Genomic DNA, 17,445 nt, shown 5'->3' with positions numbered 1-17,445 from the left:
AGGCCAATGTGAATGAATGGGTTCAACAGATGCATGAATAGGAATATTAATATAGGAGTATTCCATGATCAAGTTCAAGTTTGTTCATTTGACATCACGCATGCAGAGAATATGCGTGACAAAGTTGCGTACTAATACTAATAAAATATGTAGTTCAATATAACACAAATACACAAGTTTCGCAAAAGATACACAAGAAAAAACTTGACTTGTTAGTGTATTCGTGTATTGATATAGATCTCTATTCCCTGCTGTAAAAACACAAATTTCCCCGTTGTGGGTCAAATAAAGTAATATCTTCTCCGAAGTGCAGTAATGTTGGAGTATGTTGGATGAACACCAACACCTGACCCCGTGGTCAGCAGGGTGAAGGGGTGAGGGTTGTCATCGATGTGACCCACTTGGGAAAGACAAGCGTTGGTTCGGGGCTGCACGGTGGCGTAGTGGTTAGCACCTTCGCCTCACGGCAAGAAAGTTCTGGGTTCGAGTCCAACCACGGTCCAAACACATGCAGAATGGAGTTCGGTTCATTGGAGACTCTGTATTGACCGTAGGTGTGAATGTGAGAGTGAATGGTTGTCCGTCTCTGTAAGTGGCCCTGTGATAGGCTGGAGACCAACGTCAGCTGGGATTGGCTCCGGCCCTGAATGGATAACAGAAGCAAGAGAGAAGTCTTTAGCCTTTGTCACCACGTGACCCCATCTTGAGATCGCAGAATGACTTGACCCTGGGGTTTATAACAACGCCAAAGTGTTTTCACATCAGTTTTAACTATCAATTGAAATTGGGGATTGAAAATCAAGCAGCTCCCTCCTGGCGAAGCTGTTTACGCAGAAACGGAAGTGAGGTTGTGTGATTTCGCTGCTTCTTCTATGTTGTCAATTTTGCCACTTCAAAATCACAGTCAAATATGGATTTGATTACTTTGGCCTGATTAGGAAGTAATCAAGGGACATCATTTTCTAACCAGGGGGCCTGTATCCACTTTCTTTTTCTCTTTCCCTTGAAGCTCTACCGTTCAGACGTGTGACTCCTGAAGGAACATTTGCTTGTCAGTTTGCAGAGCGTGACGTGCACAGCGGCGTGACGTGCACAGCGGCGTCCGTACGTTGTTTTTTTTGTTTTTTTTCAAACATTAAACTCCAAAATGTCTCCATAGCCAAATCTCCCCACTTCCTCCCGCCGGTTTTACTTCTCTACTCGCACCTGATGTGCGTTATTTGAACACGAACAGGAGCCAAACCATTTCATCCGAAGGCCACGTCGTCTGTTCACAAGTGTCCGCTTTGCAACTGCAAATCAGAAAACTCGTGTTCTCAGTCCCGTGTTTGATGTTTGATTTTAGAGTAATAAAAAAAATACACAAAACTGTTGAAATGTGATTTATTTGGACATAACCGGCCTTTCCCGTCTTACATGTCAAACAATTTCTTAGCAACTGCTCAGCTTATTCTACGGTCACGTTGCCCCCCCCCCCCCCGTGTAGCATCATTTGTTATAAACACTTAAATCATCATTAACCAGATGTTCAGGAATATATATCTTGCTCTTCCAGAAATATAAACGTATCGCACAACTCGCCTCCACTACACCAGGTGTGTGTGTGTGTGTGTGTGTGTGTGTGTCTCTGCGTAATTGTTGCTCCTCCTGTTATGTCTTCATTTTCAGGTTATTGCGTTAACTTGTAATAAAGCTAGTGACTCAGGAATGAAGGTGAATTCTGCTTTCATGTCTTTGATGCGCCGTTCGCTCTGAGGCTTTGTGGGGACAGTTCAAGACGTAATGGTCCAATGGGAGAAATGTGCAGATTGGAGTGTTTCCTTGAGAAAGGGAGCTTGAGGGTCGGAGCAAGACTCGGGGGAGTTTAGAGGGGGGGGGCAATGTCCCTCGTTTTAGATAAGAAATATAAACATTGCCCAAACACCGCAGCAGCAGATGATGTCAGGGTTTACAGGTCGGCCCGCGCAGACCCATTTCTCATTGGGGTGACATTTTACAACAGGGCCTGGAGGAAGGTAATCACTCGTTCCTGGTGCCTTGCTCACACATTCGCTCTCCGAAGGACCCTGCCTCCTCCCCCCCGCCCCCCCCCCCCAACCTTCAGACACGCCGCCACCGACAACACTGCACACGTTCACCCTAATCCCGCGGTGTGACCCTTCCCACAGGGCCGGGGTAAGACATCATTTCAGAACGAGTTCCCTCTTTAACCCTCATCCCGCCGGGCGAGATGCCCCCCCCCCCCCCGCTCCAGCCTCGGTCGAGAGGGACTGATGGCGGCGGCAGCGGCTCTTATTCGATTCTGTGGTTTTGCTCTGAGGGAAAGACGGATATCTCATGAGCGACTGGTGTCTTATTTTAAAGGACATTCAACCCCAGTTGTTCCAGTCTTGATGAAGCCCCCACGCCGGCTCACACATACGTGTTGCCATGTAGTTGTTTGTTTCAGGCCCCTGCACCGTGTCCAATATTCTCTATATGTTCCCGAGGAGGCCGAGAAGTTTGTTCTCCACAAACTGCCGCGGGGAGAAGGTTGGGACTTTCCCCTTCATGGCGAAACTTTCTTTTCTTGTTCCTTTTTTGGGAATACGTTTTAAAAAGTTGGCCGTCTCACCTCTCTCACTCAGGGACTTTTCAAAAACACCTTCAGAAATACCACCGAGCCGAGGTTGCTGTCCTTTAGAGAACTCACTTTCCACATTCTTCTCTTTATTTGCTTCTCCTCCACCTCCTCCTCTCCGGGATTCTTTCTTCTTGATCATTAACAACACAAAAACCTTTAACTCTAAGCATCTGCGCTGAGCGGCGTGGTTGACCGGTCAGCGCGTCCACTGAAGGAGACTGAGGAATGTGGCCACTGCAGAAAGCGGTTTGAAAGTCTGTTGCCGCGTCGCTTAAATGACAAAGTGCCAGCATTTCTGACAATACCATGTGGTGCCATGTCAGAAATGTCATTTATCACTCAAAGCATCATGAAGTGAAGCGAGAGGGGGAAAGTCATTCGCAGATATCTTTCTTTTTTTTAAAGGTGACTGGATCACACACCGATTCCACGGTCCCTCTGTTTGGTGCGGCTCGATTTGGGTTGGGACATGTCGGTGACATCCTGTCTGTACTCCAAAACAATATGAAGCAACAATTTACCAGCTCGGCCTATGAAAAGGGCTCAACAAAATATAACTATACTAAAGATACCGACTATGAGATACCTCCTTGTCCTTGTTCTTGTTCTTGTTCTTATTCTTATTCTTATTCTTATTCTTGTTCTTGTTCTTGTTCTTGTTCTTGTTCTTGTTCTTGTTCCACTGTGATTTGTTAACCACGTGGATTATTTCATTAACTGTATTAGGGGGAACATTTATACTGGTTTGGCCAAACCAAGGGGAAAACAAGATGGATGCCAACTACAACTAAATACAAGGCAAAACTAACTAAACCCAAGCACCCCCCCATGATACTGCAGCCCATGGTTTAGTCCAATCAGGTGGCTTCCAGCATTTAAGTGCCCTCAGCCCTCGGCCACGCCTTTGGCAGAACCAGGAAGTGACCTCCCATGGTCTCGGTTTCTCAAAGACAAAGAAACCGAAGGATTACTGTGACAGACCACGACGAATGATTATTACAAAACCATGTAATGTCAATTAATTGAGTGTGGTGGACTGCAAACTAAAATTCAACTGCGTGGAAAACCAAGGAGGCGAGAAATGAAGGAAAAACAACCGTGTCAGGTGAGTGTTTGAGCACGTGGCCGTGGCCATTACAGAAACCATTCAAAACTTCACACATGCACAGCTTCGGTTGGAGAATGTTGTGATTAATCCCAACTGGTTTTGGCTTTGTCAATACTAAGTGTATTTTAAAATGCTACTTTGTATTCTGTCTCGTGGTGGCACACGGGGTTAGTACGGTCCGCCCTCAGCAAGAAGGTTCCGGGTGTGGAACTTGACGCCTGGCTGCGAGGGTTCTCTCCGGGTTCTCCGACTTCCTCCCACAGTCCAAAGACACGCAGCTTTGGTTAATCTGTGACTCTAGATCGCCTGTAGGTGTGAATATTTTTGGTATTTATGGCTGTTTGTTTCCACGTGTCGGCGCTGCGATACGCTGGCGTCCTGTCCAGGGTTTACCAATGTCAGCCGGGATTGACCGTTGAAGGATAAGTGGTACAGATAAGAGATGGATACGTCTGTCCGGCCACCATCTTGATTTCATTGTTCCACTTGTCCTAGTGTGTTTCCTGATATTAACGAAAGATGGGTACATTGTTTAAACGCAATGTTCCTTCAAAGAAAGGGGGAAAAATGCAGAAATCTAAAGCCAAGGTACATCAATGCTTCTCAGAGTGGTGTATTTTTAATGCGTTTAATTCTTTTAAGTCATTCTCACAATTTTAGCTAAATACTGTAAATTGATATGTTCATAATTTCCCTTGAAGCATTACCTGTCACATGTGATGGACGTGACCCTCTTGCCGTTGATCAGAAACTCCCAGGCTACAGTTGACGACCGTTGCCGGGGGGAAGCTGTCCCTCCAACTAAATGCACTCGAATGCGTGACACGTCGTATTTACCACTTCAGAAGTTTCAACTTGCAGCTTAAGAGGATGACTCGGAGGCAGTATTAAACCAGGCAACGTGAAAAAGATCAACTCTCTGGAAAAAAATGCTGCAAAAAAAAGAAAGAAACTACCACAAAACTTGGCACGGCACATTCCTCTTACTCTGGGCTGCGGATTTAAGATACACAGTATATACTATCTGCCGTATCGCACAGCCTGTTCTCCTCTCCGTTTCCATCCGGAAACGATCATGTAGGATTAGTTCTCCTCCAAATGAAAGCAGTCGCAATCCACGCATGTGTGTCCGTTAAATCAAGCCCTGAAATTTAAGGATTACGGAACACTGTGAGTTGGCCGTCGTGTCTCCGTGCCGGCCCGCTGCCAAGCCGCCGCAGTTGGCATCTCCAACTTGACTCCACTCCGAGGAAAAAACCCACACAAATGTACATATACGTCGTCCGGTGGACGTCTGAAGTCGGCGCCGTTTGAATCCTGACTTCAACGTGGCGACGCAAAACCCCTCGGAGCGATGGCGCCCAAGCTGCGCGTGATGGACGCGTTTGACTTGTTCTCTGGAGCGAGTTCACAAAGCAGCTGTGATTCAACTGCGGGGACACAGTTTGGTTTTTTGGAGGAGGACTGCAGCTACTTTGTGTTCTGTATTTCTTCTGGGACTGTTGGGGTTTTCATCGACCTTGTTTGTCCTACAATTAAACACATTGCCAAGTTTTTCGAATATTCACCACGTTCACCATCTTGGTTTGGCACGTTGGCATTCTGACATTTAATAGTTAGCGCCGAACACAAAACACATCTATGGACGACGTGAACGATTGACAGGTTATTAGATCATAAACCAGAGGATTTCGGCAGCTGTGGCGGAGGAGGGAGAACGGGTCGTCCTGTAAGTGAAAGGTCGGGGGTCGCCGCTCGGTTAATGGGACACGTCTTTGCCCTGAATTCAAACCAGATGTTCGCTCGAGAGGCTCGAGTCTTCTGATCGTCCTTCGTTCCTGCCCGAGCACCTCCGGGAAAAGTTACCCAAGGAATTCTCTCCGCGAGAGAGGTCTTCTCTCAGGGCGTATCGGTGTCCGTTCAACCCTCATGTAACCACCAACCCCCCCCTCCACAAACCCAGTGGGGACTCCTTACGGTGACTGACAGGCACCTCTCGCCCTCTGGTCCCCCGGGTTTAGAGACCGGGAGATTATTATCTACCGAGACGACCAAGGCCTTATCTGCTGGTCCCCTCCCCCACCCAACGTTCTCCTCCACCATAAGAAAACGTACCGATCTATATCCACGCAAATCAAACGTACAGTGCCGGCCGTGTGTTTGTGTGGTTGCACGTACATAGGCGTGTGGTGGTGTGTGTGTGTGTGTGTACTTGTTGCCTTCCAGCTTCAAAAAAATATCTGGTGAGGATAAGAGAGCGATGGGAGTGCTGCATATAAAATTCATGAGCTGGTTGTGGAGAAAATAATAAGAGAGAGAGCTCACACACACACACACACACACGCTTCCAGCTCCTCTAATGCAGCTAAAGAGTGTGTGTGTGTGTGTGTGTTGAGTCTAAATTGCTCTGTGCAGATATGTGAGCTTGTGACATGTAACTGTGTCGGTGCTAATGCAGGTTCATTTGGTGGATCGCAGGCGTGCGGAGGTAAATAACTCGGTAGGTGTTTGAGGGCGGGCGGGCTGGCACCGAGGTGCGACTTGATCTATACTGCTGTCTGGAGCGACGGAGGGGAGGGATGGAGAGGCGGGAGGGACGGAGGAAGAGATCAAGGCGTAGATAGATGGAGGGTTGGACGGGCCGGTGGTGGAAGGGGGAAGGTGAAGGCAGGCAGAGAGAGGAGAGGTGATTGAAGAGCCAAGGCCGGGGGGACGGCCCAGGCCAATCTGTTTACAAGGCAAACACGTGAATATGTGGATGAACGGGTGAGAGGTGTGTGTGTGTGTGTGTGTGTGTGTGTGTGTGTGTGTGTGTGTGTGTGTGTGTGTGTGTGTGTGTGTGTGTGTGTGTGTGTGTGTGTGTGTGTGTGTGTGTGTGTGTGTGTGTGTGTGTGTGTGTGTGTGTGTGTGTGTGTGTGTGTGTGTGTGTGTGTGTGTGTGTGTGTGTGTGTGTGTGTGTGACATATTTGGAGCTCCCTTCTCTGATGTTTGAACCAGCACTTCCAAACCATTCTAGGTGTTTTCCCAAAAGGAAAGAAGACATGTGCGCTTGCGACCCTGCCATGTTTGAGCTGTGGGAAGTTCAGCCAGAGAGCGAATTCCCTCTTCTCTGATTCAACACTGCCACGGATTTCCGAGGAAAAGTCATGGGGAAAAAATGAAAAAGAATAAACAGGCTAACTGTTAATTATTTCATGACCTCTTTGGGGGGGGGGGCCCGACCCCGACCCCGACCCCTGGGCTGTGAACCACAGGTTCAGTGGCCTCCGGGAGGGAGGAAGCACAAAGTGGTGCGACGTGAATTATAGCCTGAATTATTCAACGGCTTCCCAACGCCCGCCGAGTGTCGGTGAAATGTGGAGGAAAATAGCATTTGTCTGGTTTCCTCTGAGGAGATGGATAGATCTAGTGTCGCATTCAGTCCGCACACTGTGTTTCCACATATCGGCACCGTAATGATGTCAAACAACCAGTCGACCCCACGGGGTGAATCTCTGCATTAAATGCGACCGAGATAAATGCCGCTACGTGTGCAGCACTTGGCATGCGAGTTGATGTAAAGCCATTCTGATTTTGTTTACAACATCATTACAGCAGCAGGAATTAATTTACTGGGTTTCCTCCACAGGGCCGCGCAGGCCCGGAGCCAGGGCTCACTCATTATTCATGTCACACAAATCCCCCCTAAATTGCATTTATGTGGCCTTTTTTTGGGGGGGGGGGGGGGGTTTATTGCCAAAAGAGACTATCTGCCAGCCATGTGATGGTTTCAAGTATATAGTTATTTTCTAATTAATTTAGTATTTTGAAGGATGAGCACGTATATTGATGACGTCATGGTACAGCTGCAGCTGGATGTTCATCCTATAGCTGATGAGCGTCTGACGAAAACCAACGGCTGCAAATGACAAAATGTGGAAACACATGTGGGACACTGTTACACGCTGGATACCGAACGACTCCTGGTGCTCTGCGCTCGGTAATGAAATAACCATTAATTATTTATTCTCAGAAGTTTTGCCTTAAAAACGCTCAATCGTGTAAATGAGGGAAGGGCAACGTGATGCGAATCTCTTGAAAATGCAACAGTTGATGGATTCATAGTGGGATATCGATTGTCCATAACCAGCAGTTTGTCATTGCTCGGTCAGCCGGGGCGAAATAAGAAAGGTGCGACTCTGAATGATGACGAGCATAGTTTGTATTATCGGCCGCCCGGAAAAACCTGCAATCAAGTCCGTCACGTTTAGCCTTTGAGCTAAAGGCTAACATAAGTGTGCTTACACGTTCACGGTGACAACGCCGACACGTTCAGTGGGTACAATGTGTTCACCGTGTGGCACAGCAGAGCCGAGGCCAATGGGGAAGTCGTTGCCTCATTTTTTATTTGCAGCTTGGTTCATAAACCAAAGCACTGGACAAATTGAATTGTTGCCCTGACGGTGGAGCCCCGACGACAACTTAAAGAATCACCAAGGCTGTTTCAGTTCGTCTCACGGGGAACATGAGTGTCGGCGCGGCATGTCGTGGCGATCCATCCGTGGGCTTCGAGAGGAGCGGCGTGAACTTCACGGCGATGCTCGAGGAAAAATCGGCGGGGGGGGGGGGGGTACCATGAATGTCTGCGCCAGTTTTTGTGCCCGTCAATTTGGAAAACCTCCGAAGGCCGTACCGCCGTTCCCCCCAGACAAGACTGACGGGCCCTTTTGTTAAAACGCTCTTTGTTCACATTCAGTATCAAAAAAAAAGAATAATGGGAAGTTGATTTACTGTTATGAAAGGTGTCCTTGGTTTTGCATCCTTTCCCCTTCCAAGTGTACAAGTAGTTGTTTAAAAAAAGAAGAAGAAGAAAGAAAACCCAGTACGAGCCAAAACCTTAATAAAGTATTTGATGAATCATACCTCCACCACTTGGCTGGCAGATTAGAGAAACGCTCACGAGCCGCGTGTTGCGGCGCCCTGACGACCAATTTGGTGTTTTAATTATTGGGACTTGTTGCAGTGATGAAGTGCTTTGCTCCATCTGTTCTCTTAATGAGATAAACCTTAAATTACACGATTACATTCCAGGGTGTAGAGAGGAGGGGACGGACGGGCGGACGGAAGGACGGACAGAAAGCATCATGGACGTCGGCCTTGTCCGTGTACAGGCAGTTACTTTGAGCAGTCAACAGATGGCAGGATGTAGCTGCATCATTTGTATGCAGCGCGCACACACACACACACACACACACACACACACACACACACACACACACACAGCAGGGGCCGGCAGAATACATCAAGAGCTTTCAGAGGACAGAAGGTTTCCCTGCGCTTCTGTGATTAATGGGCTGATTGAGGCCGGAGCCAAGATGGAGGGTGGGCCAGTTTGCAGCCCGCTAATGAGGTGATAATGGGGAGGTGGGCGGCCGGGTCTGCCACCCAGCAAAGTGGTGGAGGCGTCGCGGGGAAGGTTTTCAGAAGAGGCAGGCGAGCGGAGAGTCGAGCCTTGCAGAGGACGGCCATGTGTCATTTCTCAGAGGAGGGTTATGAATGGTGACTGTATGCGGAGGGAGGCGTGTGGCAGCGTATATATATTGATTTCTTTCCCCCCACCCCACGATATAATAGATGGTTATTTGGTTTGCCTCAGAGCGGGAGTCGTGGTATTTGAGCAGCGAGAGCATTAGCCTACATACACGCAGGAAAAAAAGTAAATGTTGCAGCTGGAGGTTGCAAGTTGTCGCTCTTGATTGCGAGAGAAAGAGACGTTTTGACAAGAGCCCGACCGACATATGGGTTTGGCCGATGTTGGCCCATCGGAGATATGTAAATGAGCAACAACGCAGGAAAAAGGAAATGCTGAAAATGTATAAATAGATTGATCTCAGGCAAAGAGACGAGACGCTGTGTTCCATATTTAGCTTCCATGTACAGTATCGTCCCTGGGCAGCGAACAGGAACATGGTTCCAATGTGGTGACGTGAACACAGTCATATTATTGTCTCAGTCAATCTGCCCTTGTTACATTTCTTCAACTTTTGAAACAACGAAGCCCAACTAGTGCAGTCGACTTCAGACGCGCTCTCTTATCGTCTTAAACAGTCTTGTACAGTGCGAACGCGCCGTGTCTGTTTATTTCCCTTCAACTCCTCCGTGTTTGAAGAATTCCCGTCTTTTAAAAGAAGCTCCCTTTTCAATTCACCGTCTCTGTGCGCGCAGGACGACAAAGGAAATGACGGCATCCGTCTCCGGACTCCAACCGCCTCCGGTTGCTGACGCCATGTTCTTCCCCCTTGTCTGCTTCCAGAAGGATTTTTTTTTATGTGCAATTTATATTTTGTGAAAGTCACATGTCTTCTTTTCTTTTCCTTTTTTTTTTTTGCTTCTTTCGTGAAATACACCTGATTAAACATAACACAGGGAATAAAGCTTCTGTTACAGAGGAAGTCATTTTGCTGGATTGTAGGATTATATGTTATTTCCAGATTCAGTCTGTTGGATTTAAGGGGATTATTCATCATAATATTCATAATTATGTTTCCTTTAGTGTAAAATCACCTGATGCTAAGAATCCTTGTGCTTCCGTCACCTGACAATAAGACCTTTTATATCTTCCTGCTCCGCGGCGTCCGCCATGTTCCTACGGTGGCTCAGAACGCACAAGTTCGTCGAGGTTAATGTTTCTGTACAAAGCCCAGGGAGATGTTGTACGGTATATGTGAAATGCAGGGCGGCATGGCCTCTCTGTACACATTTCATATCTCTATTACAAATGAGCACTTCTGACATGAACACTTAGCCAACTGACAGGGATCAATTCTTTTATGATAAATGATTAAAAACAAACATTAGCTGTCACAGCAGTTCTCACGTTTCGGCTGCTGGTCAGACAAAGTAAGCAACTTGAGGACATTGCTTTGGTTTTGATAACAAAAAAATTGATTCCCAGTGATGTACAGTAGCTGCAGATTTGACAATTAATGGTAGGTGATCAGTGGCGGAAGAGATTTTCAGATCTTTAACTCAAGTGAGGGAACAATATAACTTTAAGAACTACAAATTCACCAGTTAAAGTATTGAAGTATTGTCAGCACAATGTGGGATACTTGAAGGAGAAGCTCTGATAGTGTGGTTCCTGCGATTATTACATGTACATATGTCTGAGCATCATTTTCCTTTTGTAGCTGCTGGAGGTTGCTCCACCTTCATGTCGGTCTACACCGACCCAGTGACCTGCGATCGAAAACTGAAACATGCCTTTTGAGAAGCTCCCTGTCTTCACGGATGAGGCCCGACCAGGTTTGCACACCCGGATTTGCAGTTCATCCTCTCCCCTTCTGTCGGACTGGATGGGGGAACATCTGTCAACTGCCATCTTCTCTCCACAGACGTTCTGTGGGGATTAAGTCCGAGCTCTGCTTGGGCCACTCGGCGTCGTGTCGGCTGTGTCCGGCTTCGGGTCATTGTCGAGCTGAAAGGTCGACTCGTCGTCCGTTCCGCACTCTCGAGCAGGTTTCCTCAAAGGACCTCTTTTGTGTTTGCCTGTATTCATCCTCCCCTCCGTTCCCCCGACGGTTCCTCTGTCCTCGCCGCTGAGAAACTCCTTCTCCAATGTCTCCGTCACGCTGCCACCGCTCCGCCGCAGGGAGGACATTAGCCGGCCGATGAGCGGCGCCTGCGTTTTGCCAGGCATCACTTTGGAGTTCTGCCCAAATAGTTCCATTTTTTTTTTTCTCATCAGATCAGAGAGTATTTTTCCTTCATGCCCTCGGAGTCCTTTAAATGCCATTTGGCGAACTCCGAGCAGGCTGCCCTTTGCCTTTTTTTTTTACTCGAAGTGGCTCCTGTCAAGCCGTTCCACCCTCGAGGCCCGATTGATGGAGAGACGCTCGTCCTCCTGGCAGGTTCCCCCGTCTCTGCAGAGGACTTCTGAAGCTCTAGCGGAGAGTCGGTTGGGTTGTTGGCTATATCTCCCTGACCAAGACGCTCCTCGTCCGCGTGGTTACTCGGTTCCGGCTGGACGGCCAACCTCCAGGAAGAGTCCTGGTGGTTCCAAACTTATATTTGACAATTACTGAGGCCACAGTCCCCCTGGAAATATTTCAGAAATTGTTTTTATGCCCCTTGCACTGAGCCGGTCCTACCTTTTTTTGGACCAAAATTGCAAACACAAACCAAGAGTCAGGAGGATAATTTAAAGGCAATGTGTCGTACAGGATCTCCTGATTGGTCTGGTGGCCTCTCAGAGTCTGGGAGACTGAGCGCCCAGCGCAACTGGAGTGACAGGGCGGTGGGTCAGAGTAAACCCCCCCGGACGGGAACCTGGGCGAGTCCACGTATTTGCAAAGAGCAGCCAACTTAGTCTTGACATCTGTATCTAGAGGACCGAGCGATCTAGTGGAGAGGCGAAGGCAAAGCCAATCCTCATAGAGTTCCTTGGACTTCATGACTTTGCGTTCATCCTGGCGTGCAATGTGAATTGAGAGACCTTCATATACGGTTCATACTGTACTGGCGTGTGCCTTCAGTTTCCAAAAAAAAGTAGACTCCAAATCTGAATCCCTTTTTATAAATAAGATATATGATTTTCTTCCCCCCATATATATATTTGCAAACAATTTCTATAAAGGTGATTTCACATTTTGGTCATTAAGGGTGTTGACTGATGAGCAAAATAAATGTCAACTTTGCTAACAGATATTGTTTGGTATTTCCATCTGCTGTATCGTTTTCCTCTTTGTCCACTGCCACTGAATAACGTTGATCCCTCACAATCATCCATTGTGCCGGTGAACATCGGCACATCGGTGCAGTGGGCGGCAGGTGTCAGCAGATCGCGCCGTGCGCCCTCAGGTGAGCGTCCTGGACCGTGGAGGGGCTCGGCAGCCTATTACTGCTGAAGTCCTCTTGGTGACGCTCTGCTGACATCACTCTGATACCCCCCCCACACACACACACACACACACTCTCGGCTTCCACCGCAGCAGACACGCCGAGCTCCGCCGACCCTCGCGCTCCGTCTCCCCGGCGCTGCGCTTCGTTTCCCCGCCGTCACACACACACACACACACACACACGTGCGCCCGCGCGGGGCCGTTTACCTGTGAGCTGTGCGCACTGAGGCACGGCCCACACTGGGAGGGGTCGGACTCTCCCCGTGCCACCGGCAGAGCCAAAGCGAAAGACAGAGACAGAGAGAGAGAAACTTCCCACGGGTGCTGACTGCGAGCGGAGCTCCGCGCACGGCGGCGAGGGAACGAGGAGCCGCAACTTGGCTGATTTGGACCGCGCGGCGGAGTCAACTGCGCTCGCAAGTTCCTCGGCTGATCGCGGACGGAATACCCCCCCCTGCCCCCCTCCAACGCAGGGCTGTTGTGGATATTTACGTCCACCTTTTGGTTCTCCTGTTTTCGAAGAAGAATGGCGAGAGATTACGCAGCGCGCTGTCCGGTGTGGATCGCGTATGTGGTGGCGGCGGCGGCGATCCTCCTCGTGGCCAAAGGTAAGACCGAACCGACAAGGAGCGGGGTTCTGATCCGTCCCCCCCCTCTCTCCTGGTCCCCCCCTCTCCCTCCTGGTCCCCCCCTCTCCCCGGTCCCGTGCGCCCTGAACGCGGCTCAACAAACCCTCAGCAGCACCGCCCTCGTTCCGGGTGCGGAGCTGCTGCACCGTGTGGCACGTCTCTTATCTCCTCTCGGGGTAAAAGTTTATCGTCGAAGCTCTCACATGTCAACTGTGTGTGTGTGTGTGTGTGTGTGTGTGTGTGTGGAGTCCTGGTTTACGCCATGGTCGGCGAGGTGTGGCTCCCCCGGTTTGCGGTGCATTTCTTTCGTCCTCTCGTCCTGATTCCTCGCAGCTCCAGTCGCCAGGTGACTTGCTCAGGAAGCCTAATCCTCCCTGAGCCTCGACAAACCCTCCCCGACGCGGCCGACCTGTAATCTGTGTGTACCTGCTGCAAAGTGTCCAAAAGGGGAAACGAGGCGCAATCGCAGTGGGCAGGTTGTGATAGTTAATCTTTATAGAATAATGTTATTCTGCAGAGCAACAGGGTGGCGATGGGGGGGGGGGGGGTCTGCTCTTCAGGTGGCCCCTCCTCAGTGAGTAGTTACCCAGTCAAGGGCCCTTAATGAATATCCACTGTACAGTAATCCTGTGGTGAAATACGGAAGGTGGCGCAGGGATGTGCCACTATGTCGGAGAGAAATGTGAAATGAAATACCGTCACTTCTGACTCCGAAGGGCCTGATGAGACACCGTGGATATTCAGAGTAATAAGGAAACAAAAGATGTAGACGTGGTGGTATGGGAGCTGTGCTTCCGCCTCCCAGAGGAGAGGCTGTTCATAAATTACCATCATAGATTACAGCAACTGTAACGATAAGGCGACGCTCCCCAGTAAACATTGCCAATGAAATAATTGCACACAGCAAACACACAATTAACTTGACTGGAGCTAAATAAGGATCAATAATCTCTATTTATTTACATATTTACCAACATGCAATGATTACGCATCTATGTGGGATGAACCAATATTGGCTGATATAGTATTGGCCTCCTGATACAAGCTCTACTGCCAACTTACTGTCAGGTGATGCAAGACACTGCATGAATATTATAGTGATATTCATACAGAGGCTAAAGTACCAACGTTGACATAAGCGTCAGTTAATGTTGAGTTCAATGATTTGCACAACACCTCAGACCAGATATAGTGACCCTGCGTGCCGTTGGAGCTCGGAGCTCGGGTGCCGGGTTCATCGCTCCATTATGATCTCGGAACCGGGAATTACTGAAAAAAATCAAATGACTATTGCGTCTTCCCATCGTCGAGTGGCGAGGTCTTATGGAACCTCTAACCTCGACCGTCGTCGCCTGTGCGTCATCCCGTTGAGTCGAAAAAAGGTCTCGGATGACATCATAGATTTTTTTAAATATGACTCCGAACCCACTGTGGATGTTATGCAAAGGAATGTTGTCTGAACTATCACTGCCTAAACAAATGATGGTATCAATAAACTAGCCCGTGATCGCCATAGCAAAACTTCATGTCCTTATGGGAACATGGCACTGATAGATATGCAGATAGGCATAACCACGAAAAAAGTGTTCATTTCCACTGTCTCGTCGTCGTCGCAGGACAGAAGTAGTAGAAGTAGAAGCTTTGATTTCCCGCGGTCGACCTGGCGCGTGAAACAGTATCCGGGGGGGAAAAAACCCCACAGGTTGATACGTCGCTCTCAGATTTCCTGTGCTGAGAAAAAGGGCGATGATGAACGGCAGCTTCGCGACTTCCACCGCGTCGGAAGAACAGCGTTAACCTTCAGTTGGAAAGAAGAAGACGGCGGCGAAACAGAGTTGAGTGGATCTCATTCTGCAGCAATGATAATTAAGTCACTTCAGGTGCCCCCCCCCCCCCGCTGCTCGTCTCTATAGGCCCGATCCTGTGCTGAAATGTCAACGATGATGAGTCCCCTCGACGGCTCGCTCGGCGGAGACGAAGGGGCTGATTGGCTTATCGCTTGGAGAGCAGGCGGCCGATGCTTATCGCCTTCAGAGCGCCGCCGCCTGATTATCGAGAAGGCTCTTATTAATGACTGTTTGCATATTTGCGAAGCTCCGGCGCGTGTGGATCTTTTTTTTTTTCATATGAGTTTTGTGGAACAGAGGAGTGCAGAGGAGCAGGGTGGTGATGAAGAAGCGGCCCTCGTCCGTTTGAGCGTGAAACCCCTAAACAGCAACCAATTTTACTGTCAAAGAATATTCAATATACTTGATCATAGAGCATAAACTTGCGTCGAGTGCAAGACCTTCGTCCTCAACTGTCTGCAGACAGTTGAGGACGAAGGTCTTGCATTCTCAGCCTTTTGTGGGCGACGGCAGGAGTTATTTCCATTTTTTCCTCTTTGCAGAATCGTTTTTTGTTGATTTGATTTATTTGAACAATGAGCAAAAATCGCCCAGTATTTTCAAAAAAGCAAAAGGGCAATTTGAACAGAAACCAAAAATGGCAGGAGTCAAACAACTTTGCATAAATCCCAACGTAACCCCGGCACAGTAGCCTGAACCTGGGGGTGCAAAGTGATTAGGAGCATCTCCCGTCTGAGGCGCAGGGGTCCCAGTGGCCTGTGGTGTCCGATGGCTGAAGAGACTAAATGTCAAGGAGCGCGCGCGTGCGTGCGTGCGTGCGTGCGTGCGTGCGTGCGTGCGTGCGTGCGTGTGTGTAAAGTGTCAATAATGGAGTAAAGCGGCCGGACGGATGTGGATGAGGGGTTTAATGATGCACAGTAATGTAGCATGTTCTATTTGTTCCTGGGTTTATTCATAGGGAACCTTGGAAACGGTCCCCATGCTGAACGTGACGATGCTTATTTAATGAAATAATGATTCGGCCTTCTCAGAGACACGCCACAAGCTGCCGTCGCGTCGGGGACCAGACATTAGCCGCGTTGGGCCCCGTACTCAAATGTCAACGGCTCTTCCCGATGATAATCGCCGGCGACGCTCATCGGGAGCTTGTTATTAATGACTCACATGCCGTCAAGGCAACACTGCGGAGTGACGCCGCGGGGCTGTTAGTGTTTAGGCCAATTTGTTTGGTCGTTGTCCGGGGGGCCGTCATGTGTGGCGGATGATTCACGGCCAAGAAAAAAAAAAAGCACAACGTGAGTGAGTCCCTGCTGCTCCGAGAGAAAACAACTGTTCCTCGCTCTTATTTCGCTGCATCTTCTCGGATGAGTCGACTGAACTCAAAACGCCGTGTGCCGGTTCTTTTGTGCGATCACAGTGGTTGAGATGCAACCCCTTCTTTCCCAAAAAACTCCCAGGGCAGCGATTACGGCCGGAGGTGTAGCGGTCGGCCCGGCTTTTGAAGCCCGTTGTCATGGATACGGCTTTTGTGGACGGAACAATTTTCACGTCTCTTTGTTGACTTGAGAAGATGATATCACACACACACACACACGCACACACACACACACACACACACACACACACACTCAGACTCCTTCCCAGCATCGCTATGTTATTGATGTCTCTGTTGTGCGACCATGTGCGGTGTGTTTGTGTGGAGCTTCCAAAGAAAAGAAATAGAGGGGAAGAGGCTGGACTCCGAAAGAAACTCCATCGCGCCGCGAGTCCTAGTGCATCAACCCCGTCTGCCAAGAGTCAGCAAGCAACGCGTCTGCACTCGGTCAGCGCATTTGTCCTCGTCTGTCCATTCCTGCGGAAACCGGCTACTGAAGCAAAATTCCTGGATCACATTTCTCGAAAATAAACCATATCTGGGCTGAAGCACCTTGGCATTCCTCAGCGAACAGGTGTCGGCGTGTGGGCAAGAGGGAACAGGGGCCACGCATCACAACGCGGCCGATCAGAGGACGTTCGGAGGGAGGGGGTCCTGCTTCCTGCTCTCAGGGTCCGCTCGCGCACACACACACACACACACACACACACACACACACACACACACACACGCGATCAATGTGGCCACCCCGCCCCTCGTTTGACTTTGACCGATATGCGGAGCAAAGGAAACTTCCAGGCAGCTTCTTGTACCGCGGCCTCGGCCTTCCAGTTCCCATTGTCTTGTTCAGCCTTTCTTCCTGCCTCGGCCTCGTTCTCTCGCCCTCTCTGTTACTGTCATTCTCTTTGCTCACCACCCTATTTTCAGCCGGGCCCTGGCCGGCTGCCGCTCTGTGACGGCTCCCGAGCGGGGGCCCGTTGTGTT

The 17,445-nt window shown here is 49.3% G+C and overlaps 1 protein-coding gene across 4 annotated transcripts in view; it reads left to right on the top strand.

Annotated features, from left to right (window-relative positions):
- The first annotated feature begins 12,690 nt into the window (after positions 1-12,690).
- Positions 12,691-17,445, top strand: part of pvrl2l (PVR cell adhesion molecule related 2 like) — a 203,676-nt gene continuing 198,921 nt past the window's right edge. Inside the window, exon 1 of one of the 4 annotated variants that reach the window (XM_035620412.2) lies at positions 12,691-13,218. In XM_035620412.2, the coding sequence (XP_035476305.2) occupies positions 13,137-13,218 (82 nt within the window). In that variant the 5' untranslated portion in view covers positions 12,691-13,136. The remainder of the gene's footprint in view (positions 13,219-17,445) is intronic. The other 3 variants (XM_035620414.2, XM_047330355.1, XM_035620413.2) reach the window with 3 other exon arrangements.

The sequence above is a fragment of the Scophthalmus maximus genome, chromosome 22 (assembly GCF_022379125.1).
Source record: "Scophthalmus maximus strain ysfricsl-2021 chromosome 22, ASM2237912v1, whole genome shotgun sequence".
Classification (NCBI taxonomy): Eukaryota; Metazoa; Chordata; class Actinopteri; order Pleuronectiformes; family Scophthalmidae; genus Scophthalmus; species Scophthalmus maximus.
This window is presented reverse-complemented; position numbering and strand designations above follow the sequence as displayed.